Source organism: Oryzias melastigma, linkage group LG8 (assembly GCF_002922805.2).
Source record: "Oryzias melastigma strain HK-1 linkage group LG8, ASM292280v2, whole genome shotgun sequence".
In the NCBI taxonomy this organism is placed as follows: domain Eukaryota; kingdom Metazoa; phylum Chordata; class Actinopteri; order Beloniformes; family Adrianichthyidae; genus Oryzias; species Oryzias melastigma.
Window position 1 is genome coordinate 24,777,634 of NC_050519.1, and position 12,946 is coordinate 24,790,579.

The 12,946-nt window shown below is 38.3% G+C and overlaps 1 protein-coding gene across 8 annotated transcripts in view; it reads right to left on the reverse strand.

Moving 5' to 3' along the window:
* Positions 1 to 12,946, reverse strand: part of caskin1 (CASK interacting protein 1) — a 138,161-nt gene that overhangs the window by 35,453 nt on the left and 89,762 nt on the right. For 6 of the 8 annotated variants that reach the window (XM_024261119.2, XM_024261121.2, XM_024261122.2 and 3 more), the window contains exons 10-11: positions 9,299 to 9,416; positions 4,364 to 4,609 (exon numbers count right to left, since the gene is read on the reverse strand). In XM_024261119.2, coding sequence (XP_024116887.1) covers positions 4,364 to 4,609; positions 9,299 to 9,416 — 364 coding nt within the window. The remainder of the gene's footprint in view (positions 1 to 4,363; positions 4,610 to 9,298; positions 9,417 to 12,946) is intronic. The other 2 variants (XM_024261124.2, XM_024261123.2) reach the window with 1 other exon arrangement.

Consider the following 12,946-nt stretch of genomic DNA (forward strand, 5'->3'; position numbering starts at 1 on the left):
TCCTGAAGGGGCCGTTTGCTTTTGTCCACACTTGTGCTCGTGTTTCAGAGTTTACATTTCTCTACCACCAAAGACGGCCACACATGGTACTTTCCTGTAGCTGATCTGGCCTGCAAATAGTTTTATAGTTAAGCCACGTTCTAGTAGTTATTTAGTTGCATCAAGCGAGTTGTTTTTCAGCGTACTATAACAGCTCACAAGCGTTAGAAACAAAAAATGATTGAAAAAAAGCACAAATTAGCATCAAATATTTGTATAGTACACAGAACTAACAACATATTTCCAAAATGTCAGGATTTCTATTTCTGTTTTTAGCCAGCAATAATTTCAAGAATTAGCAATCCAGATCAAGCTAGCCACAAAAAAGACCTGCTTACAACCTATACACAAGAAAACTGCAATATTATCGGAAAATACTTTGGTAGATTTGGGGAAAACTCCTGTTACTGTTTGATTTGTCATGTCCCAGTGAGATACAACTTTGATAAACACACAAACATAATATTGTAGATTAATATATTAACGCTTAAAAAATCCACAGTTTGCTAACAAATACTAGTGGACATGAGGTGCTAACGCTAAAGCACGTGTAACTGTCTAGCGCTTCCTCAAAGTTTCCATCAAAGTGTCTGCTTCTCTTTAAACAGCAGTTCCGTGAGCTCTGCTCTGCAGAGAGTAACATGCTAACAGTTGCAAAGCACTCACAAAAATCGTGGAACACAACATATTAAAGCTATTATCTTCATGCGGGAGGACTGTATCCCTCCATTTGGAGGGTCGGATTTAAAAAATACATTTCCTGGACAGACTCACACTTAAACTCTCCCTTCAAAGGAGAGGAAGGGAGAGGGGAAGAATTCAGATTTGGAGCTTATCTGAAAGCACTTTTAAACAAATACATGAACAGGCTACTATAAAAAAATATTTTTATGTGCTTTTTTTCAGCATTTTTTTAAATAAGAAAACGCTAATTTTCTTCTCTCAAACACAGTTCAAGTGGGTCTAGTCACACCGGGGTCTGTAGTCAGACGTCTCAGGAAATACTTGCCCTTACTTTGTTTGAGAAGAGGATTCATTTTCAAAACGTGCCTGATATTCCACACTTCCTAAGACTGGAATTGTGAAATACCAGGCAGTAATGAAGAATGGAAAACTATAAAATGCAGACAGGGCCCACTGGGGAGGAGAGAAATGATAAAAGACGGTTTATCAACCTTAAAAGAGACTGAACTTTTCTATCTTCATACATTCTCTCCATCTCATCCTCGCAAACACACACAGAAAAATACAGCTTATAGATAAATGAAAACGTAGCACATAAATTCATTTATTTGACCATACCTGTGTATATACACATATATACCATAATGTACATACACACACATATATAATACATCCATAAGTGTGTGATTATATATGTAAAGCATTGCAATGGGACTGCTGTAGTGCATTTGGAGAGCGTCATAAACCATTAAAAACATCTAGGGAGGGTTTGTTAATGGTTTATATGTGGGGTATGCAGTGCTCCAGAGAAACAATCAACAATTTCCTTTGCTTTCATGTGACAACACAGCTCCTTCTTGTGGCCATTTTACTTCCCTCCATGCAGACAAAGGAAAAAGACCTCCTCTACCCTTTAAACCCACTAATTAGTAAAATGATGCACCATTTAGGACATCTTGTCATTAATGGATTAGAACTTTCTTAGATTTTAGTGTTGAAGGTCAGCAAATCTGTCTGAAAGGGTTCAGTCTCCTGGAGGTGACAAAACGGCGTCCACAGAAGGCGCTTGTTGACAGATAAGCTTACCTTACCGTCAAAATCCTTAAACCTGGCATTTCACAGGTTATAACACGCTTTACTTTATTTATTTGGGATAATGTTTTGTCTAGTATTTTGCACTTTTAACTTAGATATAAAATATCTGTTTGGAAAAAAATAGAACATTCAAAATGCACTTTAAAAACTTTTTGCAAATCTATTAACCTTAAATTTCAATGACCTAACTCTACAGTGTTAAACTGATGGCTTTCTCGTTGTGTTTCGTGTGACTGCTACAGCTTCTACCTCTCTCCTCTCATGACAAACAAGTTTTGGTCTGAGGTCAGGCGGGTTAAAGCAACGTTAAACAGATCAGATACGATGGCACCACAAGACAAGGACAGGACGAGAAACACCGTCTAAGGCAGAGGAGTGTATGTGGTATATCAGTGGGAAAATAGGAAGGGTCGTCATGGCCGCTGCAACGGGGATGATGAACAGAGAAACAGGAAAAAAATAATAAAGGAAAGAGAAATGGGGAATAAATGAAAAGAAAGAGAAATGTGAAGGAAATTGGGATATACCACAAATAAACCAAATACAAGTCTGAGAGGACATTTTGATCTCACTGGGTTATCTAATTTAGGCTGATAGTAACAGTTAGTTTTATCAAGTACAGCGTTACTTATAACATAACACTAAAAGGCTCTACTGTGTGTTTTTTTTTTTTTGTGTGCTGCAGCTGTAGTTCACAGGTGTCAAACTCAATTGCACAAGAAGCCAAAATCCTAAACACACCTTAGGTCACGGGCCGAACTGGATAAACATTTATTGAACACTAAAAATACATTTTTAAAACTGTAAAACTGTGACTTTTAAGCCTAATTATGAAATAGATATATAGCATTACCTGTGATAAAATGAAATCACTGAAGCTAATAGCTGAAAACGCTGAAGCTAATAACCAGCTAAATTATTAGCTATATCCCAAATTAGTCAAAACAGCTAGCATGCAGCTGAAAAATAGCTAAACTTCAAAGTTTCCTAAAAAACTGGAAAAAAAGCCTAAATTAGCCAAAACAATTAGTGTCTAAATATTAGTCTAAGTCGAAAACAGCCTAAAGAAGTACAAAAAAGCCTAAATTTACTTTAAAAAAAAAAGCTATCATGTAGCTGAAATATTAGCTAAACTCTAAAATAGCCGAAAAAACTGAAACAAAAGCTTAAATTAGCATTAACACCAAGCATGTAGCTGAAATTTTAGGTAAATGCCAAAATAGCCTAAAAAATCTTAGTAAATGCAAAAATAGTCCAAAAAGCTAGCAGAATAGTCAATTTTTAAGAGTTTAAAGCTTTTTAACATAATTATGAATCATAAAAAGTCAGGAATATTATTCCAGAATAAATCAACTTACACCTTAAATAACTTTCAATATTTTACTCTCTATAAAATTATACATGTTAGAAATAAGCTCAAGATAACATCATACCATTAATAACAATAAATAAAATGATCTGGAGGGCCGGATAGAATAACCCGAAGGGGCGGCCCCTGGGCCTTGACTTTAACAAATGCTGCAGCTGATGTAGCATGTTTAAAGGTGTTTATCTAAATTGAGCAAAAACTCCAGATCAGGTCTTTAAACAATACTTCAAAAGGCAAAACAGTTCATCCTTTTACACTGGAGCTTTTGCGTCATTGTTTCCAACCTTGTGGAATAGCGTAACTCTTTAGCCGCTGACGAAATTAACGTTAGTCCATCGTACTCGTGGATTTGGGGTTTTTGCGGATCTCTTTGGTCCCTAACCCCCTGAATAAGAGGGAACACCGTTTTAAAGAGCGTGTATTATATATGTGGTGCTGGCGACACCTCAGGTGTTAAAGGCTTTAATAAGAAGTAGAAAAATGATCATCTTTAAAGGCAAATCTACCAAATCGATCTATCAATTTCTTTCGATTGAAAGCACAATGTTCAATGTTATAACGATATTAGAGAACTCATCCAAACACTTTAGTGTGACATTGATGCAATAAGTAATTAGTAGCTCACCTGACTTAGTTATAAGGTTAAATAGGTTTAATAAGCCACAGTGCATCATTATTACTATTTCTGATTGACTGCAGCACTCAAAAGACAAAGAACAACATTCTATTTGATAACTGACTGTTACGTTTAGAGATTTCACCCCTGAAACACTGAGATTTATTTATTTATTTTACTAAATTTGTCAAGGTAAACACGCACCGCATTACAGGATTTAGAATAAAGTAACTCCTAACCGTATTTTCTTTGGGTTGATTGACTCTCACTAATGAGAATGTCAACAGAAAGTGTGGAAGAAAAACAATGTTAGACATAATGAAGAACATATATCCTTACATAAATTATGAAACAGAATAGAAAACTTTAAAGGATACCTTCTTGGGACAACTTATTCTGACACTAATTAGAATTTTACGTGATCAATTAAAGTTGACAAAAATAGATTTAAAAAAAAAGTGAGAAGGGATCCCTTGAAGCTTTGCTTATAACACTAATAATAATAATAATAATAATAATAATAATAATAATAATAATAATAATGAAAAGTGGGTGTGTACCTGGGGCAGTGGGTGTGTCTCCCTGTGGAGTTGTCACGGGCGACCTGTTATAGCCAAAGGAAGTGAAAAGTGGAAGCAGTGGCTGATGGGAATGTGGTGGAGGAGGAGGCGGTGGAGGCAGGATATGGATCTGATGAAACGTGGTGTCGTTGCCGTTGACAACCGCGTTGGCAGGGGCAACCGTCGCCGGGGGAACCAGCGGTATCTTTTGAAACTGTTGAGTGCAAATGACTTTGCTGGCCAAACCTAGATAACACCCACCGCGACGACACACGGAGACACACACACAACCAGCCGACAGTGAACCACCGGCACGAAACAGCCAAACAACAGAACACAGAGTTACACGTAAGAAAAAGGAGGGGAAAAAGGAAAATTAAAAACAGACTGAAGTAACAGAGTGACACAAAATGAAAGGGAGGAGCCATGCAATGAGGAGGAGGTGGGAGGAGTCATGGGTGGGGACAGATAGGGGTGATGCTAACTTCAATTTAAGCTAGCAGGCTCAAAACCAAAATCTACTCATTACAGGGGAAACCTTGTAGCTTTAAAAACATGAAGAACTTATTATTTTTTTATTTTAAAAACATTCAAAGGGGATTTTTGTTCATGCAGTTTGCCAGCAGCTCTCTACTATATGTGTGTTATGGCTGAGGATGTATGTTTCATTTCTTTTGTCTTCTGCTGCAGAGGAAGTTTTTCTGTCTTTCCTTGTTTTTCCCCCCTCCTGGTGGCAGATTGGTGCCCAAATTGTTCAGCGCACCTGATTGGATGAGGGCCTCCAGCAGCAGCATTCAAATACAGCCACATCATCTGTTTAGGTCATGAGCGTGAGGGGCTGTAAGCTAGTGGGAGAGCGTATAAACAGATAGGTCAATTATGGGTGACCGGAAGAGGGGGCGGGGTTGCTCTGCACAAACAGTCAAGCCCACAACTCTGTGGAGAATTTCTAATAAACTCCTGCCGCTCTGCAGAAACTATGTCCTGAATAGTGATGCAGATTTTTTAAGATTCTGGCCAATGAAAAGACGACTAGGAAGGATTTCAGAATAAAAAGGAGGATCAGTGGGACTTTAAAGTTGTTGTATAAAACGTTTAGGATCAAAAACTGTCTGAGGATAGAAATATTAAACATTGAGCGTCTTCTGGCAGTAACAGCTGCTGTAGCCTCCAGATCGGTTTTCCTGCATGCAGGAGGCAGAGGGGGGGCTCCAGCTGTGCTTTTGCTGCTTTAACAGCTGCTGTTCTGGATTATGCTGAGCAGAGCCCAGAGCGCTCATGACGGCAGAACTCTGATCGGGGAGGAGGAGGAGGAGGAGGAGGAGGAGGCTGGTGATGGGGCTGTCAGAGGTGAGTGACGACCGCCACAGAGATACAAGCCAACAGACATAGACCGGCAGAAATGTACAATGTACAGCAACTGACAGACAGATGGACAAACAGAACGAGCTGTCATGTTAAAGTGACCGGAGCGTTAAACACAGACGCCTCTTTATGCTCTTTGTGTTCGCTGGTTTACCGGATGAACCTGAACGCTCAGCTCAGAGGAGTCTGATGCTTCTGGAGAGAGGAGCTTCAAACATGGACCGAGAAGCTGGAAATCATATCCAGTCAGCAGGGGAAGTTTGTGTTCAAGATAAAGAGTTTATATCTTTTGGTATTACTCTAAAAATATGCTGTGCAATTTCTGTTACATTACTTATACCCACGGTGCAATTCTTCTTCCTCCTTATTTTTCTTTTGTCTCTGCACTAAAACTTTGTAAATATGTAAATTGCCTAATTTTTCACATGTTTTACTGCCTGACCCCCCTTTTTATCTGTAATACAAACAAAGGACTTTTTTATCTTATCTACTCATCGATAATAATGTTGTTTTTAAGGCTTTTTAATACAGAATTGTCAGAAGTTTGTTAGTTACTTTAGTGTGAGAAAGAAGAAAATGAGCTTCCCTTTAGATTTGTGAATGGACGTTTGTTTGCAATGACTTCCATGTGACTGTACACTTCATGTGAGTGGAAATCTGTATATTTCTCCCTAATGGGACAAAAATTAAAGATAAACATCTCGGTGAAGAACTAAAAGTCTCAATTCTGTTTAACCCTCTGGAGCCTAGAGCCTAAAACTCCCTTTTTGTCTACTTTTGAATCTGTATTTTCAGTTTGAAAGACTACCTGCTTCTTGTTTGGTATCGTTTTAATCAGTACAACCTCTCCCATGTGACACTACCTTTATTTTGTCATGTTTCCATGTTATATTAACACACAAAAACCTAAATTATACAAAAACAGAAAATTCCGTCTAGAAGAATGGGATTCATTTTGCTGTGGAAACCCAAAAAAATTTTTAACAAACCGTTTTTACAACATAGAATGAAAGTTTCTAGAAGTAAATACAATTTTCAGTTGTTTCCTAGTTTTATCTCCATCAGAGTCGCACTGAAAGCTGTTTTCTAACTTGAAATTGTTAAATATTTTTTTTTAGCATCCTCTTTGGTTTTGGCTTTTAAAATAAAGACAACTAAGATCTGAAGCAGAGCAGGGCATGCTTGTTTGGCCCAAACTAAACTTTAGGTAAAGGTTTTAACTAAACTAACATCTAAACTAACATTTAAGTTAGTTGTAAGATTAATTGAGGAAAAGAGACGTCTGGTGTGGTTGAAATGTGGATTAAAAATCATTTTACATGATTCAAATGTCTCCTGAAAATAACCCAAGTAAATACAAAATGATCCTAAATCATTTTTAGTTTAGGGAGTTTTTAGGAGAAAAGTCATAGAAATGGGATCAGTGCAGGAGTTCAAAGAAGAAACCACAACCAAAGAAATCCAAACACTTGTCTTGTTTAAGATATTTGATCATTTCCAACATCTTTGTGAAACTCTGGACCAGTCAAAAGGAAAGATGAACACAATAGGTCAGGGGTCTGCAACCGTTAACAGTAAAAGAGCCAGTCAGGCTGGATTTCTACTGGAAGCCCAAAACTCTTGTTTTCACACTGGTTTGCTTTCATTACAATGTATGTTTTAATGATAAGTATGAATTATGCTTCTTTTGTGGCATGAACAAAAACAGAAAAATTAAAATAAACCAGCATTTTATCAACGTGTAAAATTATTTTTTCATCTGACAGAAGCTCGAACCCTTTCCTTTCAAAATAAGACGCCTTGTGCCAGACCGAATCATCCCAGTGCAGCTCTGGACAATATTTGCTTTAAACTCATAAAAGATCAGACTTCTTACCAAAGTTTTGTTTAGTATTTGAAATCTGTGTATTCTGGAGGAGGCATTGACCAAACGAGACCTCTTCAAGTCATCAGGGATGTCAAAAGCTTCACATAGTTTATCTTTCAGGTGCACCTCAGCTATAAATCTATAAACTTAACTCATCTAAATTAAATAAATGCTAATTCAGTCATCTTTACTAGAGAAAATACTATTATTTTGTTTTTCTTTAGCCAGAGAGCCACTATGGAGAGATAAGCAGGTTGCAGATCCCTGACATAGAAAATGTCCGTAGTCTGTATTGTCAGTAGATGTACTTTTGCTCTGAAATGCAGAATGATGTTGGACTTTAAGTTTGTGAACAAAACGAAGCCGAAAGAGTGCTGTTACTGTCACTGGAAGTAAACAAATCTTCGGTTTTCCAAATAAAACTAGTAAGAGATTTTTTTTGTTCAGAAACTGAGACTGAAGTTCTGCTCACTGACATCAATTCTGAAAATAAAGAATTTGCTTTAACATCGGAGCTTTAGCTCTAGTGTTTGCATTCTTTTGGTTATGGTAACTCTTCAACAGTTGACTCAATTAATGAAACTCCAGCGGATTCTGAAGCGGAGAAACGCAGCGTCGCACTGATATGCTGCTCTGCTGTAATCAACGTGAATCCGCTGATTCTGATGCAGGAAAAAACAACTTTTTTCATGCGGGCTCTGCATCAATGTGTAATGCTTAGAGAAAAGATCAAAAGAAAACAATTGTATTGTTTATGCTTTATATGTTCTTTATGTTACTGCTGAACTTACCCAAAAGGTTGACAAAAAAAAGTGTTTAAAATGACCAACACCATTTCTAAATCTTTGCGTTTTTATCAGTTTTGTTGATTCTAAATTCCTGTTCTGAATGAAGGTATAAATGATGGTAATTTAAAACAAATAATTTACATTTTCATACATCCAATAAAAAGACAGAAAAAGCAACAAACTTTATATTTAAAAGAATCCTGGTTTGATTGGTCAAGCTGAGCAACGATCCACAGCCCTAGAAACAGCGGTATGACCTTAAAAAGGCGGCTAGTTCATGGTGAAACAAAACGAAAAGCCATGATTTGGTAAATTAAAATGTTAAAGTAAAACTCAAAAGTTTTTTTTAAATCATCTAAAGTTTGAAAATAGTTAAACTGTTTTACCCTGGAAACATCAGAGGTTAGCATTAGGGTGTAAATACGTTTTAATGTTGTCAGAAAGGTATTATTTTAGTGTCAGCATTTCAAATGCATGTTTTGTGTTTACCTGGGTTATTTTCTGCATATTTTTACATTTTTTTTGATAACTTTAATCCCATAAGTCAGTGTGAAGGAAAAAAAGTTTTTTCATCTGACACATCATTCTGGATCAGTGTTGAGGTGAACCTGGGGACATTAAATCTATAAAAAAACATTTTCTCAAGATAACCGTTTGATGGTTCTCAGTGGTTGTATTTTGTTACAGTCTCTCCTACAGTTTTTTTGTTTTTGTGTGAATCTTTGTATATTTTTGGGGTTGCGAGGAGGTCAGAGGGTTGTGCGTCCACTGTCACATGTAAGATGGCTTTGATTCACGCTAGTTGTGTTAGGAAGTGTGACATCCTTCAGCCGGTGATCTTCTTTCTGCAACGCCACGCCCATGCCTGCCATGACTCACGCACGCTCCCATGCGCACAAAGCCCCGCCCACTCACCGGTGCGCTTGCTGATGACCTCCACCAGGGTGGAGGGGAAGTAGCCGACTCGGTCGTTTCCTGTCCGGTTGTCGTGGATGCAGCCCTTCCAGCGCCCATCGGGGTGCTGCTCCAGAACCTGTCAGGCAAACACGGTCATGTCAACAAACTTTACCATTATTTGTGTTTTTTTTGTAAATTGTGAATCCTTTTTTTCAGTGAAGTCAAAGAGCTCTGCTTCCCTTCAGTTCTGCTGTAATAATTACCCACGGCTGATAAATATTCATAAAATGAGACACACCTTAGTGCCATGGAATGACTTCATCCATATTTAACGGTAAAGGAGTAAAACTGGCCTGCAGGAAGTGTTGTCATAGATATGTTGACGAGGCAGACGGGTTTTTTTTTTCTTTCATGTTTTTATCTTGTTTCGCCACTTTAAAAACGTTGTGAGCTGCAGAAAACCAGCCGTGACAAATGAGGAGAACGTGACGCTCCTCTGGGTTTCACTGGGGGGTTTAGTGCAGACGCTGACGTGAAAACGCTGCTGCGCTCATGAAAAATTTACACAACCAGATGGAAAAAAACTTTGATGTGAAACCCAAATCAAAAAACACAATAAATCTGTTCTTATTTTACAGTATTTTTACAGACAACAGCCAAATATGACAATTAATAACCAGAAAAACTGACAGTTTTGCTCCTGATTTTAAAAAAGAAAATAAAGTTTTAGGATTCAGAAAAATGTGTTTTTGTCTGGATAAAATGTTGGTTCTCCTCTGTTAAAGATAGATAGCTCCTCTGTGTCACTAAATGAATGTAAAGGTCTAAAGCAACAAAACATCAAGCGACAAATGTGTCCTCTAGCATTGTACACCTTTAAACCTGTAACCATGGCGACACTGAATATGGACCACAGAAAGAGAACACAGGTGTCCCAGGAGATCAGAAAGAGAATCTCAGACCAGCGTGTTTAAGTTCTCCCTTCAGTCACCAGCAGTACTGTTATTAAGTTTGTGGATGACACAAATGTGGTGGGGCTGATCACTGGAGAGGATGAGTTGTCCACGCTGGCTGGATCGTAGAAGGCCAACAACCTCATCCTAAACAGACCAAAGAAGTCATCCTGGACTTCAGGGGGTGCAGAGAAGACATCTCCTCTCCTCCTCGACAGTGGATGTGTGGATAATAAGGATAGTATCACTAGAGATGACATGCAGGCTTTTTACTGTTGTCCGCGATATGTAAAGAGCAACTCCATATTGGAATAGTATAAAAACAATAAGACATGGTTTAACAGAAACGAGCTGCTAAACCAAACGAAAAGACTGATTATTCCCAGTTCATGGTAATAATGTTTTTGTACAAAGTGCAACAAATGAACTACATTTCAAACTTTTAAAAAAATAAATAGGTTAGAATATAGGAAACACAATGCATACCTGGTGCATAGTAGTGATTGTATTCAAATCTACACACAGACTGAGATTTACACAAACACTTAGACTCCTCGATCCATGTTTAGAAACATGTCGGTGGGTAGCCTACATCGCTATAGACCGCTAGCGCGTGTTATAAGTGAGCCAGTCCACGCCCAAATCAGCGTGACATGGTCTGAGCCGACTGAGATGTTTTCTAGAGGTTCTCCTTTATCAGCTGACAGCAATAATTTACTAGTGAAGTCGCATTCTAGTTTTTCCAGCTCTGTTTGTACAATTGTAACACAGCACTAAACAGGCATCTATACATTCCAATATGGCGTCTGACTTTGCGTACGCAACAAGCTGAGTACAACCAACTAGCCTTGTGGTAGAGTGTCCACTCTGAGATTGGAAGGTCGTGGGTTCAAATCCCTGCCGAGTCATACCAAAGACTGCAAAATGTCACGTGGCCCTCTCCTCTTTCACCACACGGCAAATTTGCTGCTCACTGCCAGTCAAAAAGTGTGTGGTGGGAGCTACCAATGAATGTTTTTAGCCTGATTGCTACATGGAGAGGTGACTTCCAATGTACACAAGATGCAGATGATGTTGAAATTTCAGGTTTATTTATTTTGAAGAGTTCCACAAAAACATCAGTAATCACGACTCCATATCTGGATTTAAGAGATCATTCAAAGATTCTCCCGGGACCGGGGTCTTCTTTCTCACTCTGGGGGCTGAGTTTTCACCTCTGCCACAGTGTTTCTGTGTCTCTGTGTCTGAGTTTGAAATCTTACTCTCTTGCATTAACCCGACAGGGGAAAACTAAAATTAGTGGACCTTTTTTTTATTATTGTCTCAATGAAAATAAGAAAAATATCACAAAACCCACGATTATCCCGGCTACTGTTGGGCAAAGGCGGGATACACTAGACAGATCGGCAGCTTTCGCACCCCGCGCTAACTCTCTCTCTGCCAGCATATCGAGCGAGCTACACTGATTCCCGTTGCAACAGTAGCCGGATGAGCTCTGGTAACCCCACGGCCCCAGTGGGTTGAGGAAATAGATAGAAGATCAGGACAAAATTTGGATTAGTATTCTACCCGCTGACTGAGACACTAAAAAACGTCCTGAGTTCCTGATTGGCTGCGTCGTCCAATTCATGCAATGCCGCTCAAATCGTGCTGCTTCTAGACCGGTGTGCCCGCCGATCAAATCACCTCAACTCACATCTGTACCATTGACTTAACTTTGAAACTGCAGCGCCAATCACGTTCAGTGTGAATTTAGCATTAGGGGACTTGAAACTGAAAGATACGCTTTCACTCCACTTGAGATGCAGCTGCTCCTCCTTATGACTCTCTCAGAAAATCCAAAACCTTCCAAAATTTGCAAAATTTGTACCACTTTGAGATTTTTCGCTGAGCCTCTTCCAGCTGTAGGGGTGAAGATGCGCTAGTAAACTCTTGAAAAAGAGGAAGAAGAAGAAGAAGCCCCTCCCTGGGGCTAAATGTGTATTCTTGAAAGCAAATAAAATGCCCAGTATATATATAGCTTTGATGAAAAGATGTCATTTCTCAAAATATTAAAACACCAAAGAATTACTGCAAACAACTGGGCCCTGTTCTAAACCCTGTGGAACACCTAAAAGCCATCATGTGGAGAAAGAATCCTTTAAACCTAAGAAGAACGAGAAGTGGAATCAAACAGAAATGGTTTGGAGCAATTATCTGAAAAGTCTCTCTTACAAACGTGAAGCCAGTGAACCATTTCTTTTGCTCATTCCTGACTCACTCGTTTATATTTACAAGGATTACAATTCAGAAAGAACTTCTGATTCATGACACATTTGGGTTTCATGTTATTTCAGAGATTCTATGAGCTTTCTAAATGAACCAGAGGAGCAACAACACTTTTGTCCACATTTGTAACTCACAATTGATATTTGATCCAAATGAAAATGGATAGAAACTTAAGAACTTTATTAGTTAATAAAAAAATCCCTTACAAATAGATTTCTGCTGTGACAAATTAAAACAATAAAAACGTTAAACAATCTGGGAAATGAAGACAAATACATGAAAAAGACCAGATCTGACACTAAAACACCTGAAAGCATCATAAAAAGCTCCCAAAAAGTCACCAAGCTGAAATAGAATCTGAGATATTTACACCCCAAAGACAAAACAAAAAGAGCTGAAAGAGACGGATCTTTAAATTCACTGAATCCCCATTTTTAAGCTGACT